Source organism: Populus trichocarpa, chromosome 18 (genome assembly GCF_000002775.5).
Source record: "Populus trichocarpa isolate Nisqually-1 chromosome 18, P.trichocarpa_v4.1, whole genome shotgun sequence".
In the NCBI taxonomy this organism is placed as follows: domain Eukaryota; kingdom Viridiplantae; phylum Streptophyta; class Magnoliopsida; order Malpighiales; family Salicaceae; genus Populus; species Populus trichocarpa.
The window spans coordinates 13,054,779-13,079,719 of record NC_037302.2 but is presented as its reverse complement, the minus strand read 5'-3'; the positions used below and the strand labels follow the sequence as shown (position 1 = coordinate 13,079,719).

At 35.0% G+C, this 24,941-nt stretch overlaps 4 protein-coding genes across 4 annotated transcripts; 3 read left to right on the top strand and 1 right to left on the bottom strand.

The window, feature by feature from the left end:
* The first annotated feature begins 249 nt into the window (after window positions 1-249).
* On the top strand, window positions 250-2,615 carry LOC112324921 (uncharacterized). Its single transcript, XM_024589576.1, has 5 exons — window positions 250-436; window positions 1,263-1,375; window positions 1,630-1,792; window positions 2,354-2,433; window positions 2,559-2,615. The coding sequence occupies exons 1-5, from the start codon at window positions 250-252 to the stop codon at window positions 2,613-2,615; spliced, it is 600 nt and encodes a 199-aa protein (XP_024445344.1).
* A 4,907-nt stretch (window positions 2,616-7,522) lies between these two features.
* LOC7470037 (uncharacterized) lies at window positions 7,523-8,214 on the bottom strand. Its single transcript, XM_002324532.4, has one exon. The coding sequence runs from the start codon at window positions 8,079-8,081 to the stop codon at window positions 7,734-7,736; it is 348 nt and encodes a 115-aa protein (XP_002324568.1). The 5' UTR covers window positions 8,082-8,214; the 3' UTR covers window positions 7,523-7,733.
* Window positions 8,215-14,564: 6,350 nt separating this feature from the next.
* LOC7470036 (uncharacterized) lies at window positions 14,565-19,800 on the top strand. The gene is made up of 8 exons (XM_002325126.4): window positions 14,565-14,923; window positions 15,113-15,261; window positions 15,899-16,793; window positions 17,197-17,288; window positions 18,363-18,437; window positions 18,590-18,651; window positions 18,732-18,801; window positions 18,913-19,800. The coding sequence occupies exons 1-8, from the start codon at window positions 14,740-14,742 to the stop codon at window positions 19,597-19,599; spliced, it is 2,214 nt and encodes a 737-aa protein (XP_002325162.3). The 5' UTR covers window positions 14,565-14,739; the 3' UTR covers window positions 19,600-19,800.
* A 1,421-nt stretch (window positions 19,801-21,221) lies between these two features.
* On the top strand, window positions 21,222-23,897 carry LOC7470035 (transmembrane 9 superfamily member 11). The gene has a single exon (XM_002325125.4). The coding sequence runs from the start codon at window positions 21,573-21,575 to the stop codon at window positions 23,544-23,546; it is 1,974 nt and encodes a 657-aa protein (XP_002325161.3). The 5' UTR covers window positions 21,222-21,572; the 3' UTR covers window positions 23,547-23,897.
* The last annotated feature ends 1,044 nt before the right edge of the window (window positions 23,898-24,941 follow it).

Here is a 24,941-nt window from a genome sequence, read left to right as displayed (position 1 = left end):
AATCACGGCAAATTAGTAAACTTTTGCATTATTTTGAATTATTGAAACACCATCAACACCGAGGATAAAATTGAGTTAAAACAGCAGGGGAGATTGGATTTAAAGGAAACAATTTCGGAATACAAATGTCATTTATAGAATTAAAGCTCTGCAACAAACCGATACCAGAGTGCTTATTTGACCGTTAAGGAGAGGTGTAATTTCCACAACACGTCCTGGTACATTGGCTACTGGTGTCCAGCATTGGCTATGCCTACTGGAGTTCCAGGAGTTGGAACACCCGGAATTTGGGGTGGTGGAGGGGGTGGAGGCAGCCCCGGAACCTGGGGTGGACCTGGAAGTAAAGGCCTGCCTGGGATCTGGGATCGTGGAGGGCCGCCTGGGATTTGGGATCGTGGAGGCGGCCCCGGTACCGAGGTCAGACCTGGAATTGAAGGTAGGCCTGGAATCTGAGGCAGTGGAGGAAGTAAAGGCAGCCCCGGAATCTGGGGCAAACCTGGAATTAAAGGTAGGCCTGGAATCGGAGGTAGTGGGATTTTGGGCAGGCCGGGAATCTGAGGCAAACCTGGAAGTAAAGGTAGGCCTGGAATCGGAGGTAGTGTAATATCGGGCAGGCCGGGTATCTTAGGCAATAGTGGCAGCTGAGCTAACCCCGATTGGACCAACAGGGTGCTACATGCTGCCCATAGCAAGACACGAGCAATTACTTGAACTTCGTTCGACATGGTTAGTATCGAAATTGGATCTTCTTCCCAGTAAGGCGCGGAGAAGATAGGTGTGGATTTGGTGATGCAATGTGAGAGCGGCTGAGAATTTAAAAGAAAAATGGAGATGGAATACCATAATTTCTTCAAGCGTTTCTGCAAAAGCTTTTAATTAGTAATGGAAGTTATCAGATTCGGAATTAATTGATAACATATCACCGGCAGTTTCTTTCAAGAATTCTTTTATGCATTGTGTAACCTCAAGATTCATTTATAGCTAACGCTAAGCTTTATCACATTTAGTTCTTCTAATTAGGATAGTGAATATGTTTGCCTACCCAAATCAACAACAAGGAGAAATCAAACCCAGAAAAGCAAATAAAGTAAGAGGTTCTTAATTCTATAAAAATAGCAAAAATTAACCAAACCAAAGAAAGCAAATCAAAGTAAAATATTACTAACAACTCAACAAAAGAGATTAAAGAAAAGAACTGGCCCGGAAAGGTTTTAAGGACTAGAGTGTTCTTGTAAGATGAGGAAGTGCACATTGTTTTGAAGTTGGAGACAGTGAGGGGCCCAATGGCCATAGAGGGCAAGGACGAGGCGGCCTAGGGGAACTGAGTCCGAGCAGAGGGTGGAAAGATGTTGGAGAGAGTCCGATCAGGCCGGAAGTAACTGGAGCATGCGGAGTAGTCAAGAAAGACATTTATCTGATCTTATTTATCAAAAGAAGCAATAGTGATCTGTAATTATATTTATCTGATTAGGGAATTTTCTTTCCAATCATGTGAGAGAGAGAGAGCTGGTCAAGACCTCGTCTTCTTTTGAATTTCATACTGTAAGTTTGAGACGAATAAAAACTTCATGAACAAGATATATTTTTGAAATACAAAGATTAGAACGTTAACGTTTGTGTAACTAAAAGAATTTACTTTTAGTTGATAAGCCAGTAGGATACTTGGAGTTGCTAGGGACAAGGAACAACGTCTCCATGACTGTTTCTTCGGATAAAACATGTTTCTTGGTAGAGGAAAACCAGTGGAACTACCACCTTCCATCTTATGCAGTGCACAGCTGCAATTGCGATGGTAAGGCCTTCGCTCAATCTCCATGTTGTCTACTGATATGCATCCGTCAAAGACACAGCGAAACATTATGTCAGATGCTGCTATAAACATGCTCTCCTCTGTCGTTGCCTTCCAATCTTCTTTCTAGCTGTAAGGTATGTTTGTTGGAAGATTTGTATTTCAATGTGTCTATTTTATGACTTTAAATGTGTTGAAAGTTATGAGTAATTCTGCGAAGCTTTTATATAGAGATGGGAGCTAGAATTCATTAAAAAGAATATAGGATTAGGCGACATAAAAAATGTTAGGTGCTTATAGTTTTGGAAAAACAGTTTACTGGACATGTCAGAGAACAATAAAAATTTCATTTTAGATTTTATCCAACTTAAGTTTTCAAGTTGAGATTTTTTTTATTAAACAGTTATAAATTTGAATCTTGACAACATGTTCAATCTCTCCATCCTATTTTCTTATCTAATTAAAATTAATTAATAGCATAAAATGGTGTGATATAAATCTTACATCGAGACTTCCTTAAACTTAAGTTTTTGGATTGTTTGTTCTGATTGCTTGAAATTTCAGTCTTTGTTTTGGGTCTTAGGAATGATTCTTCTGTAGGAATGCCTTCTACCCAAGATGCCATCTTTATCGTTGCGCCAGAGGTAGGAAACTACTTTGGTGCAACAAAGGATCCTGGAATAAAATCAATATTCTTCACGTGATTTACATAGAAGCCGAAACCATTGTTTTGGATCTGTTATATGGTTCTTGATTTTAACTTATGCAGTTCTTTGTTTGCAATCTTGACCGAGAGTATCTCCTACACTCCAAAGCATCCATTTGATTGATATTTCAAGGGGTTATTTTCATCACCTGAAATCACAATTCATTGTACAGTGTTGTTTTCTGCACTTCACTGTTCCGTTGAGTTGATGAAGTTCATATAGGCTGACTTCATGAATACGCATTTTTTTTTCCGGTTTCGATAGGTTTAGTATACCCCTATGTTTTATGAGCTCATTTGTGCAGGCCGTGACTATTACACTGTACACTGTCCCCATCTCCTTTTTCTTGCTAAAAACAGGGATTGCATTGTTTACAACGTGAAAAGTTTGGCCTCAACTTAGCAGCAGACAATGTAGGCAATGCTGGGGGTGTTAGAAGAAACACAGCAGCGAATTTTCTTCATTTAATCTTAAACTATCCATAGGTTTTCCTCCCATATCTAAAATTAACCCACCCTGAGCCCTCACACGGATAAAAATTCGAATTATTGGGTACCTGTACAGCATCGCAGCATAGCATATAGCCATTGTTGTTTCAGAATTTAACAATGCCATGCAGTGGTCCCTGAATCCTGATTATGAACCCTGGCACGGTTTGCTGCCAAGGAATCTAGCAGTCTTTAAAAAGACGATATCAATAACTCAAGAAATGTAATTCGGCGTCTTTGTACTAAGAAGAGTGGACTATATCATTTTAGACAATGACCATGTTACGCCACTTTCTTTACTGAATATCTGGAAGTCGAATTACATGTATATAGTCCTAATCCTATACAGTATTGTTGTGGATTCTAAAATCAGAGTGAGGAGAGACTATGAGGAAATATAAACACTCAATTTCAGTTGTCATTTGTTGTGTCCGAAGTACTCTCTGAAACCAGGGATCCAATATGCTGGATTGGTGAATCATCAGCTGTATAAGATGGACTTGGGGAATGGTATCTTCCTTTGCTGAGGACAATCATCGGGATAAATATCTTTTAACTTGTGGAGTGCACATTTACAGTTGCGATGGTATTGCCTTCGCCTGATCTCCATGTCATTCAACGAAATACTTCGACTAAAGATACATTGAAGTATCATCTCAGCAGCTCCAATAGCCATTCTCTCATCCCTTCTTCACTGCAGCATCCGCTTTGTTTCTGTAGGTAGGGATGCAGTGTCAAGTGTGTGTGATTTTGAGTTTTTTCTAAAGCCTTTGTGTGCTTTCGTGGTGCTTTATATAGAGCATGGATAGAGTTATCAGAGTAACCTAGGGAGAACATTTGCGTGATAGTGATTCTGAGTGAAACATAGTAAGCTTGGTCTCGTCGTTCTTTCCAGAGTCATTACAGAACCAAGACAAACCGTTTATTCCTATGGGGTGTCTTAGATTTTAGTTCTTGATGGAGGCAGTTCCTTATTCTTACTACAAGAGAGTGAGAATGACAGGGAAATTAGGTGAAAGGTTTCTAGTATAATTTGGTTTGGATCTAGAAATCTTATGTTTTAGGATTTCTTCATTGTTTTCTCCATGGAAACTTAATCGTTTCTAACTTTCTTCTGATGTTATTCTAATTTTGTGATTTTCTGTGATTTTGGCTACCATTTCTATGCAGCCAAGCATCTATATTTCCTGACAAATTGCGTCTGGACATATAGCTTTCTTTCTTCTTCTTTTTGGTGTCTGATTGTGCCTGGAAAAAGCGAGAGCTATTCGATACATGCAGGAGTTTCCAGAAGTAAGAACATTTCAAGGAACAATGTCCTCCTCTCCTCACTTTCATTTTGTTGAAACTGAAATTTGAAGACCTTCTAACTGGGAGCTGCAGGAAGATTGTCCTGTTCCCAGCTAGCTTCTGCTTTGCATTTGATGCCATTCAGTAGCTATGGACAAGGAATGACCCCACATATTAATAAGATCAAGAGGCTTTTTTATTCTTGAGGGATCTATTGAATTATATTTATTGCTTCAGCTTAGTTCGCCTTCATGATGATGATGATCTCTTACAGACTAGATGATTCTAAATGTCAGTGAGTTACCCAGCATCCCATGTGGTGAAGTGCAGACTAGGGCCACGCTTAGTTGGGAGTTCTTTTGTTGAGCGATGAGGTCAGAGGTCTGGATTCCCTTCCCTTCGCTGTGCACGCTACAAAATTGCCTCCTTTTGCTTGAAAAGGCAAAGCCTAAAAAGATGAAGTTCTTAACCATTAAGTATTACTCTACAAAACATGGGTTTTTTATTATTATTATTCATTTTCTTACATATAACTGGGGATGAGTTGTGTATAATTTTATGTTTTTTCAATTTGATCTTTAATTTTTTTTAATAATTTAGTCCTAATTAAAGATTAGTTGATTTTGATTTCTTATAAAAAGATGAGAATAGAAAAAGAGGTACCGAAATAAAAAAAAGACGTCAAGCATGTGTCGTATGCCATAAGTTTTGCAAAAGATGCATTTTGGTTCTTGAACTTTAAAAATTACACAAATTATACAATTTCAATACCTCTATATTTTTCAAATTCAATTTTGGTACAAAGTTCATTTTTGTGATTTTTTAGTCCTTGATTGAGAGAAGAGAGAGAGATCACTGAATTCCGACGATAAAGAGAAAGAAGTGTCGTTAACATCAATTTAGACTACCAAAATGAAAGATATTTGTGTCAAATGATTCCATTCGATGAGGAGAGTTTATGTCAAGTGTTTTTTTACTTTTAAAGTCAATAAAAAATAGATCTGTGCTCGGGTTGATTTCAATTTTTAGGACGGTTTTTTGGGTTTTTAGGCTATAGATAGATTTATCACGGCTCGTATGGTGTTTTATAGATGTTTTGGGTCAAAAATGGGTTGAAGACAAGTTTTTTTGATAAAAAAACAGCTTAAACCCTATTTTTTCGGCCACTATAATAGCTGAAATCTAGGTAAATCAGATGACACGTCATCTGATTTATTTTCAAAAAAAATTAGTGTGAATGATTGCAAACAAAAAAATTAAAGGCTCAATTACACGGGCTTTTCAGGGCAAGCCCGTGCATGGATCCTGATAAAATAGGCTAAGTGAGTTGGCCTCGATATTTTTAGGGTTCTTTTAGGTTTTTTAACTATAAATAGTTTTATATATGTTTTGGATTAAAATAAATTGAAAAAAAGGTTTTTGAATAATAATAAAAAAAAAGCTTAACAGAGTGGGTGGTTATGCTTGTTTCAAGAAACATTTTATTATCTTGGTTATTTCCTCTTTCACAGCATAAAAAAGTTATTCAATACTTATTATCTTGGTTGTGTATATGAACCGTCCACCTGTGGCATATTCTTAGATGCCTAATATTAATTGTTTTTGAACACTGAAAGAAGCTCTGCTCTGTAAGTCACCGAGAGACACGTGCCTCTCCATCGATTTATTCAATTTCGTGTGCGAGTTTTTGTTCCCTGCACTTTCCGTCGTTTCCATGTGGGTCGGCTTTCTTCAAGCATTGAAAGAAATGCAATATTTCTTTTTCCACCCCCTATAAGTATTAATTAATTAATTAAAAGATTAATTTAATATATTTTCAGACAAAAAGTTTAGAGTCGAAGGATTTTAATTTTCATTTTGATAGTTATTAATTTAATATATTTTCAGACAAAAAAATTAATTGGAGTTAATAATAGTAAATAACAATTTAATAAGTAAAATTAGCAGTCCATGCACATTAATCAAACTTCTCAAATCATGAATCACGAAATATAACATGGCAGCCTCCGAAAGAGCAAGACGTTGTTTTTCTGTATAGACAATTTTATAGATAACTATAGATAAATACAAGGGAGCCGACCACGTGAAACACCGACACAATTTGCTAGCCATGTTCCTCGACCAAGAAAAGCCTTTATCGCTACGTTATATTTTAAAATAATTTTTATTTAAAATTATGTTAAAATAACTTTCTTAAGATTTATTTTTGATAAAATAACATAGTTTTAAAAACTAATTATTGAAATAACATGGCTTATACATTTAAATTTGCGCCATTCATTATCATGATATTTTTTTAAAAAATATCAAATGAAATGCATAAATTATCAGTATTATTATGACTAGTTTGAATATTGTTCTTCCTAACCATATGTAGGTGGTCAAGTAGTAAGATTTTAGAATTAAGGAGTTTGCTTCTCTTATGCTTTTAGATTTAAGCTCTGTGATTGTTAATATGATAATTATTGAAAATTTACATGATTATTAACTTTTTATAGTGTGTTATTTTGTCTATCTTGATGAAGCCTTGAGATTTTTTTTCCTAATAGAACAACAAAATTATCATGATATAAACAAATCGAGTAAATGAAAAAAAAAAAAAAAAAAAAGAAGAAAAAACATTTCCCCAAGTTTTTTTTATTAAAAAAATGTATCTTGATGATCTGTAGATGGCTTGTTTTGTGTGTATGCTGACCATTCAAACAAAGTGCTCAACTTTGTTTTGCAAATCTACCTGTCATCTAAGAAAGACTGCAACTTTCCCCTCCCCAACTTCTGAGAAATTTCATGTTAACAGATCCGCGCATAAAAGGACTTTTAAAATGCTCACCATTGAATTTTCTAAAAATTTAATTCTTCTAATCTATTTTTTATATATATTTTTGAATTGTTGATCCTGTTAAAAGTAATTTTTTTTAAAAATATAATATTATTTTAATAAATTCTCAAACAAAAAATACTTTAAAAACCAATATCACTGCTCGAAATTCTGTGAAAGAAAATTACATCAGTGTTTTTTGTTGCTTCTCTGTGTACAATTAATTCACCAGGTTGATGATTGATTAGAATCAAAGGCAACTGGGATAGCCAACTTGACATCAATTCAACATTTCTTGATTTTATTTTTCTTTCTTGGATTCAAGAAGAAAGATATTCATTAATTAAGATCCCTTGGGATTTTTTTTTAAAGGTGTAAGAAGAAACAGCAATAACAAGGGGAAAACAGGAGAAGCTGAGGAGGGTGAATATACACATACATAGAATCTAATTTTATACTGCAATACACAAATGAAATGCTTGGCATTAATTAGAACATTTCTATAATCCTTACAAAAAGAACCCCATTTGATCTGATCATCCATTTTCATGACAAACCATTTGATAGATCAAACACTAAAAGACCAAATTATTCAAGAACAAAACCAATCCCCACCAAAAAAAACTAAAAAGATCGGACCTTTAAAGAGCTAGCTTGTCTTCAAGATCATGACTCAGCCTTCTCTGATGAGAAGGAGTACTAGTGCTCTTCCCTGCTTGTAAAGAAGGTGAAGAAGATGGAGAGGAATGACAAGAAGAAGAAGAAGAATTAGCAATCATCAAGGCCAAACTCCCTTCACTCCAAGACCTTTTTATTGGATATGACACGTTCTTACACCTTGGCAATGCGTGTGGACAATTCTCCTTTGATTTGTGAAGTGCACATCTGCAATTACGATGGTATGGCCTTCGATCAATACCCATGTCGCCACTGGAGAGACATCCGTCATAGACATGACGGAAGAACCCATCCGCAGATCCTGTGGCCATGTTGTTCCTCACCACCACCACCACCACCACCACCCTGCAACAAAGTGTGGCGAAGCACCACCTTGTACTTGGAAGATTTTATCTTTCTTTGTTTTTGGCCAAGAGGAATAATGTTGGCAATTTTAAAGAGGGGTGCTCTCGGGTTTATTATATAGACGAGTAAGAGCAGCAAAGAAGAGGTAGGGAGGGTATTTGCTGTTTGTTTGGTAGCGATACGTGCGGCCTTAGCGTGGAAATAGCCGTGTTTTATGCGTGAGTCATAGACCTTAGTACAAGTGTGGTTATGTTTGGTCTTGTACTCTTATGTGTTGTGCTACAAGAAATTTCTAGAGGAACAAAAGAAAATCGAGCTAAAATTAGGAGGTTCCGCTATAATACATAGTTGCTAAATTTAGCATGGTTCAGCTATTTGATTTAAAAAAAAAAAATTCACGATTGAAAAATTCGGATCAGGTTTTAAATTAAACCTAACAATTTATCTAAGTTAACCTAACTACTCATGAATTAATATGATAACCTAGTGACCCGGATTTTTTTAGGATCTTTTTATTGAATTAATTTTTCTTTTTAATTTTTTTAAAAAATAAGATTTATTTTGTGTTTTAATTTTGATTATTTTTATTTGAACTTTTATTTTTTTATTGAATCCTTTTATATAGTTAAAAAAATTAATTTCATCATTCAATATTTGATTAATTGAGAATTGAATTTCATAGTTTTTTTCATATAGTTGATATTTGTTTTTTTTAAATGAGCTATGTGATTTTTTTTCTATCGAGTTATTCTAATTTTATGACCTAAATCACGGGTTTAACAAGATAACTTGAGTTGACTCGGATTTAATTACCGGAGTTACAAGTTTATTATGCAAACCTGGGTTGACCCGGGTTAATTTTTTTAGTTTTTTTTTTATTCAATTTCATCCTTATATATTTAATGGGATAAGAATTGAGCTCTACCATTGTTTCTTTATGAGAAAATATTTTTTTCTTAAGTTATTATGATTTTTTTAATTTAATTTATTTATTATCATTGTTTGCTTTTTTATTATCTAATTAAAATAAAATTAACTTATTTGATGTTGTTAGATTTATCGTCTAAGTAGTAGATTTTCTTAAAAAAAAGTGTAGCTCGGTACACAAATTATATTTGGCAGTGTGGTAGTGATTGTTTTTTAAATAACTTTTCGTGCTGAAATGCATGTCAATGATATTTTTTTATTTTTTAAAAATTATTTTTGATATCAGCACATCAAAACGATCGAAAACATACAAATTATATTAAATGTTAGCTAAAAAAAAATTAAAATTTTTTAGGAATTTAAAATTTCGATAAAAACACAAGCTCTCCCAGAGCAAAAGACAACAGCATAACCATCAGAATTTATTAACTCGTCCTAAAACCTATGGCTTTCGAATTTATTGAAGGCTTGTCGAAGATGCCAAAACTATGTAGTGAAAAGACAAAAAATAAGTCAGTATTTTGGAGTTCCCAACAACAAGATCTCGAAAGCATAAATTTTTTTAAAATATTTATGGGGAGAGGTTATGAGCAGAAATAGTTAAAATCTTGAGATTTATTTTATGAATATTTCATATCAATATAAAATAAAAATTATTTTTAAATCATTCAGCGAGAATATTCATCTTGACACATATATACAAGTTAATTTAGTAGTATATTTCATTTCAATTGGTGCGTTGGCTAGAGATTTCTTTCTCCCAATCTATCCTCAAAGATGACATTTTGGAGTTGCTCAAGTTGACTATCAAGCATTAAATTAATATAATTAGATCGATCCGTTGATAATTATGCTCATCATAGTCAAGAATACGAGCAATTTTTACAATTATAAAGGGTTTATACTCTGCTGTTATTTTTCTTCCTGGTGAATGCATCTGATTCAAATTCCAAATTATATTAATGATAATCAATTATAATAAATAAACAAACTTATTTTAACCATTATTACAGTTGAATGAGAAAATTCCTAGCCTTGCTGCGTTGGTGTTCTTTAGGTGCCCATACATACAACGAACCAACAAATTAAAACTAAGGGTTTCAGGTTCTCAGTTATTCGAGGTTTATTGAAGGTTTATATGATTGTTAATTTTAAGACTCGTGAAATTAATCGAGATGTATGTAAGCTGACCTGAACATCCACGTTAATAAAAAAAAATTTAACTGTAAGATCAAGATCCGTAATCACTGTGCATCTACCTAGCCTGGTATGGAGGAGATCTCCCCCAAGGCACATGGGGAACGCAAGATATGATTGAATGGAACCTTTCTTGAAAAGAAAACAGGACTAAATACATGCTTTTAAGCTTTCTTGTAATGGAGAACAAGCCTTACATCGGGAGACAGTATCTGCTGGTGTTACACGTTCAAGATAGCTTGCCGGGACATAATTTCCGGCTACTTTTCTACCAAATTCCACAACCACTACACCTACGAAGGATTGCTTGACACCATCAATGGGCAACCCACCTGGTACACTATAACGGTGCTTGCTTAACTAACTTCAATATTCATGCCAGCAAGTCTTATCTCCTGTGGTGCCAGATCGTTAATTATGGGTGCAATTTCTTCCGTACTGTTCATCTTTCGTTGCATAATATTCTTCTAGCTTAGCTGGTTGTCATCTTGTTTTTTCTCTCGTCAACAAGAAAAGATAAATATTCTTGGTGAGTTCTATAAGTGCAAGAAAACCTAGAGTTCGGTGGGAAAATGGAATAATATTAATTAATGAGTAGAAGTCATGCATGGCTTAGCCAAATTACTTCTCCAAAGTCTCTCTCTCTCTCTCTAATTAATTTGAGCATCCTTATCAAAATTCTTCTTATTCGGTCCTTTAATGTTGTTTTGATAGCGATTGGTTTGAGATTTGTATTTTATAGATGTGTACGGAGGTCTCGAGATGTTGGAAAAATATTTTATCACTGGATTGATAATTGATTTTATAAAAAAAAAATCATTTTTGTTAATTAAAAAAATCAGAGTTTAGGGTTCAAATTTGAGGCTTTTTTTTTTTTTTTTGCTAATATCAAGGACTGATTTATTAAATTAGGGGAAGAGTTTAGTTTTTTTTTTGTCACTTAACTTTATTTTTTAATTTGATCAATTCAAATAGATTTTATTAGTGATTTGACTTTGTAGTTTGTTTTGTTTGCCTAGACATGAGGTCATCGCAAAGTTTAGGGAAAATTCCAACACTTGATTGATGCTTGATTTGATAAAATAAAATAAAATCACATTAATGTAAAACAATTAAGTTTTAAGGACTAAAATTGAAACTAAAAAAAATATAATGGACTAGCGTTAACATGCAAGTAAACTATGTTGCCACGTGGACCCCACACACACCGACATGTGAATGAGGCTCGCCGTGTTTAAGTGAAGGTTTGTCATATCATATAAAGTGTTGCATGGAGGTCTATCCATTGGGGCAACGCATTTTGGCGGCATCATTCTCTCTTCTCTTCCCGGGATTTGCATTGGCATAACCAAAATTTATAGGTGTCCTGTCATTTCTTTACATCAATTTTAGCCATCATTCTTTTATTGTTATTTTTTTTGTGGGTTCTTTTTTAAAATTAAATTGTTTTTCAATTTCATCCTTCAACATTATGTTTGTTTATAATTGGGCTTTGTGATGTTTTCTTATGGAGTGATCCCAGCCTTATAACTTGAATTACGGGTTTGAAAGGTTAACTCAAGTTAATATTAATATTTTTTTAGATCCTATTTTATACTAATTTTCTTTTTTGATGTCATCCTTTGGTGTTAGGTTTGTTGTAAATTGGACCTTGTGATTTACTTTGCTTTTCTTTGTGTGGGGTTAACCTGGTCTTAGGCTTTGTGATTTTCTTTGCTTTTACTTATATGGGGTTAACTCAGTCTCATTACCTAAGTCGTGGGTTTAGTGAGCTGGCCAGAGTTGACTTGAGTCTTTTTTAAATATTTTATTTATTTATTTTTTTGGTTTTGTCTTTCAACATTTGGTTGATTTAGGAATTGGGCTTCATAATTTTTTCTATTTTGTCTTTTATTAGGTTATCCTGTTCATATGACCTAGCTCACGAGATTTAGCAGACTTACTCGGGTTTGCTGGTGTTTTTTTTAATATATCTTTTTTGTTAAAAATATTTTTTAATTTTGTCCTTCTATATTTGGATTGTTGGGAATTATGCATTATAATTTTTTTTATTTGCTCTCTATAGAGTTGTTCTGACCTCAGAACTTAGGTTACGAGCTTGCATTGCTATCTCCGGTTGACATGAGTTGCGTTTTTTTTTTTAATTTTGCATTTAGCATTGGATTATTTGGGAATTGAGCTTCATAATTTATTTATTTTTGAAAAACATTCTTTTATGCATGTCATTATGATGATTTTTTTATATATATAAAGATTTAGTCCATTTATCGTCGTTGCTTCTTCATTATCATATAATTAAATGGAGATAACTTATGGGACCCAATCAGGTTTATGACCAGAGTTAAAAATTATTTTTATTTCTTTAAAACACGTTAAGAATGCCTAAATTATTTTTTACATTAAGATAAATTTTTATTTGGCCTACAATGTAATGCGAGTCACCTATTTAATGTTCTCTGCTTGCTATCAGCTTTACACTCTTTAAAGTCAAAATCCTTTTATTGTTGGCCTGATTGAATCATGACATCTTTTTTTTTTTGTTTAAATTATATGACTAAAATCTAATATAAAAGTTCTTAAACAACTACCTAATAAATAAAAAAACAACGATACATGAACATAATTATAAGTTCCAGTTTGGTCTGGTGGATCGACTTAGTGATCCTTCAACCTAGAGCCTATTTTAGTTGGTCATTCCAATACCTGTCGATCCAGGGTGTTGATCTTTAGAGTCACACATTCAAGTTTTTATATATTTTGATGATAACAAGAAAATGAAAGATTAACTAATAATATGCTTGTTTGAGAATAAGCTTTAGAATTGTTTTATACAAAGAAAATATCGACAAGCATGATAGATTACGTAAAGAACTCAATCCGTAAGTTCAAGAAAGGAGCAAAGTGAAGACTTAGAATAAGTGTTCATTTTAATGCTTAAATGTAAATCTTTATATCTTACTTAATAGCATAATTAAAATGAATTCAAACACTTCACTCTACATACATTAAATGATTGTTAATAATTAGATAAAATCTAAGATAGATGGTTATAAGAATTCACCTAGGTTAAACTATTAAATCTAGAATTGTACATAAATCAGTTGATCGTTTTGGATTGCCAAATGAACCGGTCGATCAAATATTCATTAGTGCCGAACACTTGGGAATTTTACAGGAACTGGTTGATCGACTGGCTTGACCAATCTGAACCGATTGATCATTTTATCTGTCAGGGGAACATTAACGACTATAAACAACTAGTTTTTCTTAAAAAAATATAAATATAGCTTGTCTAATACAAAATTAGCTAAAAAATCCAAACATATATGATATATAAGCTATTTTAAGAGTAAAACTACTACAAAAATCACCAATCATTGATAACACTCTAATTTGTGTCATTAAATTTTCATATTTTAGCACAGAGAGTATTTAATTTCATTCTCCTTACACTTAAACACCTTTAAATCCTATAAGCGCTATGTTGTGAGATATATAGATATTATAACTTCAATTGTATTATCCACTAGAGTGTGAGAGTTTGTTGTGAAAACAAAATCATCATTGTAAATTATTTAAAAGTTAGATAAAAGCTTTTGGTATTGGTGAAGGAATTTCACATAGGAAAAAATCTTAAAGAAAAAATTTCTTCAAGTTGTATAAAAAGCTTGGCGTGGATTCATCAAGTGTAATTGTACTATAAAGATTGAACAAGTTAAGAAATACAATACTCAAGTATGGGTTGATACTTGAGGTATGGATATAGATTTGTCGAATCACGTTAAAAACAAGTTTATAAATTCTTCTTCTTTATATTTTTTACTTTAAGTACTTTAATTATATTGTTAGTTATTATGTTACTTGAAATAATTTGCATTAATTAATCATTGAATTTAGTGATACATCTATTTAACTTTCTTTTTTAATGTTAATATTAAGCAATAAAGAGTTTGGTTAATAGAAAACCCTAATTTTTAATATTTTTTCAGAATTACATCACTTCAAAGATTATTTTTTTAAAATCAAATTAATCTTAGGTTAATTCACTCGATTAAAGCTTTGGGTGGGGTCGAACTTCAAGACGCTTGTCTTATAACTGTACACGTGAGAAATATGTACATATGGTTCCATTAACGGAGCTAATGGATTTTGAATTTGAAAGAAATGAGACGCTTATGGAGCTTAATTGAAACAAAACAAAGGTTTTTGATGAAATTGGGACAGCATTTAAATCTTAGGAGGTCAAATTGTAAATTACCCATAGTTAAACGACACGTCGTGGATCCTCAAAGGGTCAAAACCGGAGAGGGAAGGTATATGCCACGGCAAGTCTCTTTTGATACCCAAACAAGTATTCCTCAATCAGAAATGGGCCCCCACTACACCGACCCTATCGGCAGATGCCACCCTCGGTAACGGAAGAAAAAACCGAGAAAGCCATCTTCTTCTTCTTCTTCTTCAATAGGAAACCGGAAACGAGAGGACATCGACACGGCAGACATGGCAGGAGGAGGTAAGAGAAGACCCAATCACAGCAACGAAAACAGAAACAACCAAAACAACAACAGAAATGCCAAAACCGACAGTGGAGGCGGCGGCAGCAGCAGAAGGCGATCAAAATCAATTCGAAATTCTCTCTTTATCGAAGGCGGTCTCTTGGAAGATTGGTCTCCCAGCCATTCAGGTCCGTCCGCTAATTCTCACATTTTTTTTTGCTGAAAAAGATCAAAACTCATAAGTTCAGATTAGCTTAGTTTTCAACTGAATTAGGGTTTTCGAATAGTGTGAAATGAAATTGGTTTTTTTTATCTATTAATTTCTTGGGTTCTTCTATGCTTTTATTTTTGGATTCCTTTATGGTGTTGAATTGCAGGAAGGAGTGTTAATGTGAATTCGAATTCCAAGTGGGTTTCGAAACCGGGGAATTCTAGTCAAGGAAAAGTGGGTTCTAGTTCGAAGAATGGGCCTCGTAAATCCTATGGAAATGCTTTTGGTTATAGCTATGCTTCTTCTGAGCTTCAGGTATTGTTACTTACTAGGAGTTGCTTTCCAGCTGTTTGCATGAAAAAATGTGTATGAGTAGACTGGATGAAGAGAACTTTCTGGAAAAATTGGGTATCAATTTAGAATTGGAGTGATTAGAATTTTCAGCATCAAGTTTGCTTCCTTTCCTTTTTCTTTTTCGGTTTTAGTTTAGGGTTCAAAATGGATGCTTTGTCATTTTCTTTTTGCAGCTAATAAAATTTACACTAGTTCCTGGGCTTTGGGAATAAGAAATGTCTTTCACTGGCTTGATAATTTCTCTTATTTTCTTTTATCTATAATATCAAAATCAGGGGGTTAGTCTATGTATTTGCATGCATTCTGAATATACATTTACTAAAATGAAAGGAAAAAGGTTGTTCAAATTGGATTTTCACGATGGACTTTGATTGAAATTCACCTAAATATCAACCTATTAGAATGGAGCTCGAGTAAAGTTTCTCCCTTTAATAAAAAGTATGTGGCAATCATTCACTGTCAGACAAATGAATACAGAAGCATTCATTTTGTTTAACCTTTTTAATTGCTGTGTAAGATTAGAAGTTGGTAAAATATTAATTTGGGTGATTCTAGTTACAGTGTTATTCTTTCTTTTTTCTTTTTTGAATATTTATAGGAGGGTGTAGGCAGAGATATGGATGAATCGCAACCTATTGTTGTAGTGGATTCCAAGGAGACTGAGATTGTTGCATGTTTAGATGAAACACCAACTTCGAAGCCCTATAATTTGAATTCAACTTACAACTACAGTTCAGATTTTCTACTCGGTGAGAGCTCACATAAGGGATTGGGGTTCTGTGAGGAACTTGAGGCTACCACAGGTGCTGAATTATCCTCAAAGCAAATGGAAGAGGAAGAGAAGAACGGATCTTCTTTTGATTCATCATCTTCTGATAAAGAAATGGATGCAGATGATACTGCTAACTGTGAGGCAGGTGAAGAAATGCTGACTGCAGCATTTTCTCAGAAGAAAAATTCAGCTTTTTTGTCGATTGGAAGCATAAAATTATTCACCCAAGATATATCTGATGGGGAAAGTGATGAGTCACTGGATGAAAGCTCCGAATCTTCTGAACAAGGACAACGAGTTGTGTCTCAAAGCAATGACTCCGAAGACACATCTGATTGTGAAACAGATGTTGATGATGAAGTTGTAAAAGATTACTTGGAAGGAATTGGAGGCAGCTCCAGTATTTTAGATGCCAAATGGTTGGTAGAAAATGATTTGGGTGATTCGGATAAAGATAGTTCTTCTAGTGGTTGCTTTGATGAGACTCTAAAGAAGTTGAGTGGGATTGCACTCGAGGAGGCATCTAGAAGTTATGGTATGAAGAAACCCCAATCAAGAAAGTGCCATTCTTTGTCTGCCAGAGATGTGTCTCCATTTTTGGATGATTTTATGCTTGTAAAGGATCCAAGAGCCATCTCTGTCAAAAAGAAGCATGTTGCCCGCTTGCCTCAGTCTTGGCCTTTAGAGGCTCAAAGGAGTAAAAACTTTAGAAATTTTCCTGGTAATGTTTACGTATATGCGTTTATCCTAATGCATTGCATTCTACATATAACATGCTGTATATCTATGATCTTCTTTAATTGGCATTTTGTAAGTTGGAGATTGTGATCCCATTCAGTGTTGTATGATTGCCAGTAGTGGGATTGAAAGTGTAACCTACTGTCTTCATGTATGAGCGTGTTGTGCTCATACTCTTATGTTTATATGTCCTCGTGCATGTCTCTCTGGAATCCTTTGTACCCCCCTTTGCTTCTAGAGTATAAAATGATGCTAGCAAGGTGGTTGGTTGCTTCAGTGTCTTGGAGTTAGAAGCTATTCTTCTCTGATGTTTTGATTTCTCTGGAAATTGACACTACTGGGCGCAACTAACTTTTTTGCATGTTTTTAACATGCTTATCATTCAGGTGAAAAAAAGAAACATCGTAAAGAAATGATTGCTGTCAAGCGTCGTCAGAGAATGCTGGCCCGGGGAATTGATATGGAGAAATTAAATAAGGTAAATGAATTCTTATTAGATTGATGGTCCCCTCCTTTCTTTTTGTCAATGATATGTTTGACCGCATAATAAACAACTATTCATTTGTGTACCTATCAGCAAAGGAAGGAATTGATTTATTAGCACCTTTTAATTTCAAAGAACATGTATGGATGAAATAAATGATCAACGGTGCATTTCAAGTTAGTTTGAATGAGAACTAACATGTTAGTGCCTTTTGTGCGTGTTTGGTATTGTGGTGCAGAGTGCTTTCAAAAGTGTTTTTCACTTGGAAATGTATTAAAATATTTTTTTTCAGATTTGTTTTTCATTTTTGATATCAACACATCAAAATAATTGGAAAATACTTAAAAAAATATCAATTTGATGTTTTTTCAAGTCTAACACACTTTTCAAATGCACCAAAATGCAGCTGGAAATGCAATACTAAACATGCACTTAGTTTGCAAGTGCAGCTATCAGGAAAAAAAAAAGAATTTATCTTTGCACTTAGTTTGCAAGTGCAGCTATCAGGAAAAAAAAAGAATTTATCTTTGGGACTGTAAATCAAGACATGGTGTTGTGTTTATTTGGAAATGGAAATGGATGGATGAAACAGAGATGGAAGGGGTGAGAAGGATGGGTTGTACATTCCATTTGGTGAGGTGGATATATGCCAGATGAAGGAAGAAAGGAATCCCTCCTTTTCCCTTAGGGCCAGACATTTTCAGTTCTTCCAAATTGGACATGATTGAGAAGGAAATATTTGGGCGTTTCTACTTTACCTATTAGTTATTTGCTGGTTCCTTTTTCCTTCCAACCAAAGGGCAAAGTATGGTTCCTTCCTTTTCTTTCCTGTCTAACCATGATCAGAGTGAACAATCATCTTTTACTTGATTTTGTCTATATGCTTATGAAGCTGGAGAAATTGATGGTGTTTTGTGCTTTTCCATGATGTTTATAATGCCATGTGCCTTCTAGTCATCAGTGAATTGTACTGAGCTGATCTAGCAAGTATAACAAATCACAAAAAATAATAATAACTAATAGCAAAGAACTAATGACTTCATCTTTTTTTTTCCTTTTAAATTGTAGAAACTAGAGCAAATTGTTTTGGATGAAGTGGACATATTTTCTTTTCAACCCATGCATTCACGGGATTGTTCCCAGGTATGAAAATTTGATCCTCTATATCGTATTGTATGCTTCATTAACAAATTAGCAAGGATTTACCCCCTCCTTTTCTGAAATATATTTTGTGTTTTTGGCTTTCATCAAATCTAACAATATTCTAATATTATCATTATCTTCCTTACCGTTAGGTTCGACGACTGGCAGCAATTTACCGCTTGCATAGTGGGACCCAAGGTTCTGGCAAGAAAAGGTGACCAATGAACTAATTCTTCATATATTTGCTGATGTTGATGCTAAAACTTGCTGACAATTTTTTTTTTGTTCTTTCAGCTTTGTAACAGTGTCAAGAACACAGCACACATGCATGCCATCAGCTAGTGATAAACTCCGTCTAGAAAAGGTTCCTAATTTTCATCTAATTGCATCATGCAATTGCATGCTCTGGTCTCAACAATTTGCTAACTGCTTTTTAGATTTTCACTCTCTCACGATACCTGTCTTTTGGTCTCAGCTGATAGGGGCTGGCGATGACAATGCTGATTTAGCTGTTAATGAAGGCCCAAGAACAAAATCAGCTAGTGCAGACAGAAATAGGAAGAAGAAAAGCGCAAGGGGGAGTGGTGGGAGAAATGGTTTATATGCTAGTGGTGGGAGAAATGGTTTATATGCTAATCAACCAGTGTCATTTGTATCAAGTGGAGTAATGCAATCTGGAGACGTTGAGACCATAACAGTGGATTCTCGAGAGATAAACGAAACTGGTGAAAAAAAGGATGCCACAAGCTCATCGAAGTTTGGTGCATTTGAGGTGCACACTAAAGGATTTGGATCTAAGATGATGGCAAAGATGGGATTTATAGAAGGTGGAGGGTTGGGAAAGGATGGTCAAGGTATGGCACAACCCGTTGAAGTGACCCAGCGGCCTAAATCTCTTGGTTTGGGTGTTGACTTCTCCGACATCAGTGTTGACTCGGTGAAGAATAAACCTCAAAGCAGTAGAACTGGAACGTCTGGAAAACATAGTAAAACTGAAAACCTAGGAGCTTTTGAAAAGCACACCAAAGGATTTGGATCCAAGATAATGGCGAAGATGGGTTTTGTTGAAGGCATGGGCCTGGGCAAAGATTCCCAAGGTATTGTCAACCCTATAGTTGCTGTTAAGCGTCCAAAAGCTCGGGGGTTGGGTGCCAAAAGTTAGGCATCGGCTCTCTCTTTTTCCTCGGGCCGAACATAGCCGCCAAAATGTATAATTTGTTTTAAAGGTACTTGCTGATAAATTGATCTTGCCTTGTACCTAAGTTCATTACTAGCACAATTACCCGCGTGTTGCCGTGGGTAACAGTTGCAAGGGAAATTACTCTGTATTTTATTTAAAAATATATTATTTATTTTTTAAAAATATTTTTGATATTATTATATTAAAATGATTTAAAAATAAAAAATTTAAATTTTTCAAAACCATGACATTTTTCTTTTACCGCTGCCACCTTCAATATACTCAACACAACATTTCATGTTTTATTGTCTTGAACTATCTAGAAGGGGCCACGTGTGGCTCATTTAAAGGCTGTCAAGAATTTTTATTTTGTAGGGGATTCGTAATGGAATGGACAGGGAGAAAAGGCAAGTAAATTAACCACCAATGAATGAATGACAAAAGGGATTAAGAATGAATCATCTTCTGCTCAAATCATTACTGCAATTTCATTTTCTTTCCATAACTCTTCTTCTTGGCTGATTTGTTTAACTGTTGCTTTCTTGGATAACGTCTTGATTGGAACCTTGTGTATTGGGTTTGTACCAAGTGGTATAAGAACCCCAAACCTTTGGATTTAGGACATGCCACCTGAAACTCCATCCCAAGATTTTAAGAGGATTGAAGACTCTTTGTCGAGAAAAAAAAAACTGAAAAATCAAGAAAAATAAAAAGAAATAACTGAAAAAAACGAATCGTGAAAAAAACTGATTAAAATTTTAAAAAAACCGACCGGTTCGGTTCGGTTTGGTTTCGGTTTTATAAGCCTAAAACCGAAAAAACCAAACCGAACCTAAACCGAAAAAAATTGGAAAAAACCGAGCCAAACCAAAAAAACCGAGCCAAACTGAAAAATCGAGTCAAACCGAAAAAATCGAGCCAAACCGGTTTGAACTGGTTTTTGTCCTAAAAACGGAACCGAACTGAAACCGATCGGTTTGAATCGATTTCATTTTTTTTTTAAATTCGGTTATTTTTTTATATAAAAACCGAATCAAACTGAAAATAATCACGCATGTCTCACTAAATATCAGACCAAAAAATATGAACAGGTTATAAAGCTACAAATAAAGAACAAACCCATAAATATTAATAGGTTATGAAATTGTTAGAACTGTATGGTTAATAAAAGTTGGAAAACACCACATCCAATTATGAGGCTAAGTTTGGGGAGTTTAAGGATCTTAATATTAATAGGTTATGAAATATTAATATTTTCTAAACTAGAAAATATTTTTTTATAATTTTTAAAATAATAGAGAGATTATAAAAACATAAAAATTTGGGGGTAATTTTCCTAAAAATATTAATATTTGAAATTTTAATAGAAAAACAAATGACAAACATTGTAAATCCATGAAAAATAGAAGATTTGTCGCGCTCAAAGAAAACAATATTAATATTATAAATTGTAAATTTGATATTTTTTAAAAATATTTTTTATTTAAAAATAAATTAAAATAATTTTCTTAAGATTTTTTATTTTAATATTAATACATTAAAATAATTAAAAAATACTAAAAAAAAATATATAAATCTTAAGTATTTTGAAGATGAACGTACTTTTGGGTTTGAAACGCGCTCCCTGACAGTCACAAAGTCGTGTCTTCCATTCTTCCTGTCTCTTAAAAATCCCATTTTTCCAAAATCTCAAAGACCTCCACTTGCTGCACAATTTTTCTACGTTACTGACACTTCTCTCCGTTTCTCTTTTGCATCACTGTTTTTACAAGGTCAGGCTCTCCCTCCCTCTCTCTTTTATTTCACCCCGAACTTGCTTATAATTTGTCTTTTTAATGTCAAGATCTTAACTTTTACTGAAAAAACTAATAAACACCACAACTTTGAGGTTTGATCATTTGCTTTAACGATCTGGTCTCCCAGATCTGACTGAAATCCTTTCAAAATCTAAAGAGATGAACTCTTTTGCTCATTTTAAGATCTGGGTCTTGACCCTTTGTATGGTTTTCCAATCTGGGCATGGGTTTTACCTTCCTGGTAGTTACCCTCACAAACATGGTATTGGTGATACTTTATCAGTGAAAGTGAACTCGATCACTTCTATTGAGACTGAGATGCCTTTTAGCTATTATAGTTTGCCTTTTTGTAAGCCTTTAGAGGGTGTTAAAGATAGTGCTGAAAATCTTGGTGAGGTTCTTATGGGAGACAGGATTGAGAATTCACCTTATAAGTTTAAGATGTATACCAATGAGAGTGATATCTTTCAGTGTCAAACCGATCCTCTGTCTGCTGAGAACTTTAAGCTCTTAAAGAAGAGGATTGATGAGATGTATCAGGTTAATTTGATACTTGATAATTTGCCTGCGATAAGGTATGCTAAGAAGGAGTCTTATTTTTTGAGGTGGACGGGGTATCCAGTGGGGATTAAGTTTCAGGATGCTTATTATGTGTTTAATCATTTGAAGTTTACTGTACTTGTTCATAAGTATGAGGAGGCTAATGTTGCACATGTGATGGGGACTGGAGATGCGGCCGAGGTGATTCCAACTATTGCGAGTGGGGGATCAGAACTTCCTGGGTATATGGTTGTGGGGTTTGAGGTGGTTCCTTGTAGTGTCATGCATGATGCTAAATCTGTTAAGAATTTGAAACCGTATGAGAAATACCCATCTCCTGTTAAGTGTGATCCCACCACTGTGGCAATGCCGATCAAGGAGAATGAGCCAATTGTTTTCACTTATGAGGTTACATTTGAGGAGAGTGATATCAAGTGGCCATCAAGATGGGATGCTTATTTGAAGATGGAAGGGTCTAAGGTCCATTGGTTCTCTATCTTGAATTCTCTGATGGTAATCACCTTCCTTGCTGGTATTGTCCTGGTCATCTTCTTGAGAACTGTCAGGCGGGATCTGACCCGTTATGAGGAGCTTGACAAGGAAGCCCAGGCACAAATGAACGAGGAGTTATCTGGGTGGAAGCTTGTTGTGGGCGATGTTTTCCGTGCTCCAACTAATGCTGGGCTATTGTGTGTCATGGTTGGAGATGGGGTACAGCTTCTTGGGATGGCAGTTGTGACAGTAATGTTTGCTGCCCTCGGATTTATGTCTCCAGCTTCCCGTGGAACTTTGATTATAGGCATGATACTTTTCTACATGATCCTTGGTATTTCAGCTGGCTATGTTGCAGTTCGTCTTTGGAGGACAATTGGCTGTGGCGATAAGAAGGGGTGGGTTTCAGTTTCTTGGAAGGTTGCTTGCTTTTTCCCTGGCATTGCCTTTTTCATTTTAACCACTTTGAATTTTCTATTATGGGGTAGCCATAGCACAGGTGCCATTCCGTTCTCTTTGTTCGTTGTTCTAATTTTCATGTGGTTCTGCATCTCGGTTCCTCTTACCCTAGTTGGGGGGTTCTTTGGGGCAAAGGCACCTCATATTGAATACCCTGTTCGAACCAACCAGATTCCTCGGGAAATTCCAGCTCAAAAATATCCATCTTGGCTGTTGGTCTTTGGAGCTGGAACTCTACCCTTCGGCACACTCTTCATTGAGCTCTTCTTTATCATGTCTAGCATCTGGATGGGACGTGTTTACTATGTTTTCGGGTTTCTCTTGATTGTTTTCATCCTTCTTGTGGTGGTTTGTGCTGAAGTATCTCTTGTCTTAACCTACATGCATCTCTGTGTGGAGGACTGGAAATGGTGGTGGAAATCCTTCTTTGCTTCAGGTTCAGTTGCTATCTACATTTTCCTCTACTCCGTAAACTATCTAATCTTTGAGCTTAAGAGTTTGAGTGGCCCTATCTCGGAAGTGCTGTTCCTCGGGTATTCCCTCTTGATGGCTTTGGCAATAATGTTTGCAATGGGCTCTGTTGGGTTCCTTTCATCTTTCTGGTTCGTGCATTACTTGTTCTCTTCAGTGAAGCTGGATTGAAGAACATTCGCGCGCTGAAGACATGGCAGTTCGAAAAGCAAATATTGTTATACCGGAGCAGAAATGAATGCAACACTTTACAGTAGTCCATCTGTGTTTTACTTTTCTTCGAGTTTATTTTGCTAGGATGTTTACTATATGTTATAACAAATAATTTGGCTTAGTTTTGCATAATTCTTTATTAGATGGAGATCATGGCATGGTAGCATGTTATACGTTCATTTTGCACCTGGCATAGTCATGGGATACAATGCAAGTAGTGTTAATCATCTGAATTTTCTCTTCATTAGTTTGCTTGTATGTTATTCCTTGTGCATTTGGCTTTGATCATAAAGTATCCATTTTAACTGATATCAGCATGTCTACATTTACCTTTCTCTAAGGTTCACCCCCACCATTTTCCAGGTACTAAATCGTATTAGACTTTTCCGAGTTCCCTTCAATGTTTTAGATTCAGGGCTTATGCACAAAAGTTTGGCATAGATTACCAGCCACACTAGAGATGTTAATGAACAGTAAAAGAATAGCAGTATCTATGGAAAATGTTGGTTCAGAGTCTGAAACTAGTGTGGTGGCAGGCGGGACACCCTGATAATTTTTTATACAAAATAATTATTAGATTTTAAGGTACCAACCGGTTGCATGCCTGACAGGTGTTCAAGTAGTGAGGTATTGAAGGTCCTGGGACATTAATTTTTGTTGGTGTTTGTAAGCCGTAAAGGAACCTTCACCAGAATTCATTTTTCTTGTTAGATGAGTGAATTGAAATTGCCAAAGATACATGAAGAGATGCCGGCTGACCAAGGCGCAAGGCTGCTAATTACTTGATTAGTGTTGGTTTCAAACTTTCAAGGGTTAGGGTTTGGGTGTGATAAACTTCTATGCTTTTGTTTCCTTTTGGCTCGAAACAGTCTAGACTTTTTTCGGCTCAGCTTTCTCATTCTGCGATGTATTCCCGAGAAGATTCCAGCGTCACCAAGGAGTTTTAGAACCAAGGCGGTGAGGATGGTCCTCGTTCGCCTGCATCCAATGTCCACACTCTGTGGTGAGAAAAGCTACTGGTGTCTTAGTGCGCACAATGGCTAGCCTCTTTTTTCTTTTTTTTCTTCTGCATTTAGAATTTTCCCTTGATGGTAGAAGGTTAGTTCTTGGGATTAGACCATTATAAGACATAGACTAACCTCTAATGTTGTAAATCAAGGAATGATCAAGTAAGCAAATAAAATGATATCTCAAAATATATTTGCGTGGAACAGCATATCGTGTGAACCGTAGAAAATGATGTCGAACGGTATATTTTGATTGGAACTCCAAGCAAAACAACAGTCGGTCGAAGAACAAGCTTGGAAAGTTAATTTTTGAAGCTGTAAGCTGAAAGTGAGCAATTTAAGAAGA

What these genes read in the sequence shown, in the direction of transcription:
- LOC112324921 (XM_024589576.1), top strand. Translation starts at nt 250, where the DNA reads ATGCCTACTGGAGTTCCAGGAGTTGGAACACCCGGAATTTGGGGTGGT. An exon ending in GGTCAGACCTGGAATTGAAG is followed by an intron (nt 437 to 1,262) that starts GTAGGCCTGGAA and finishes ATTGTTTTGAAG; the next exon opens with TTGGAGACAGTGAGGGGCCC. An exon ending in AGAGTCCGATCAGGCCGGAA is followed by an intron (nt 1,376 to 1,629) that starts GTAACTGGAGCA and finishes TGTAACTAAAAG; the next exon opens with AATTTACTTTTAGTTGATAA.
- LOC7470037 (XM_002324532.4), bottom strand. Translation starts at nt 8,081, where the DNA reads ATGGCCACAGGATCTGCGGATGGGTTCTTCCGTCATGTCTATGACGGA.
- LOC7470036 (XM_002325126.4), top strand. Translation starts at nt 14,740, where the DNA reads ATGGCAGGAGGAGGTAAGAGAAGACCCAATCACAGCAACGAAAACAGA. An exon ending in AAACTTTAGAAATTTTCCTG is followed by an intron (nt 16,794 to 17,196) that starts GTAATGTTTACG and finishes CTTATCATTCAG; the next exon opens with GTGAAAAAAAGAAACATCGT. An exon ending in ATAAACTCCGTCTAGAAAAG is followed by an intron (nt 18,802 to 18,912) that starts GTTCCTAATTTT and finishes TTTTGGTCTCAG; the next exon opens with CTGATAGGGGCTGGCGATGA.
- LOC7470035 (XM_002325125.4), top strand. Translation starts at nt 21,573, where the DNA reads ATGAACTCTTTTGCTCATTTTAAGATCTGGGTCTTGACCCTTTGTATG.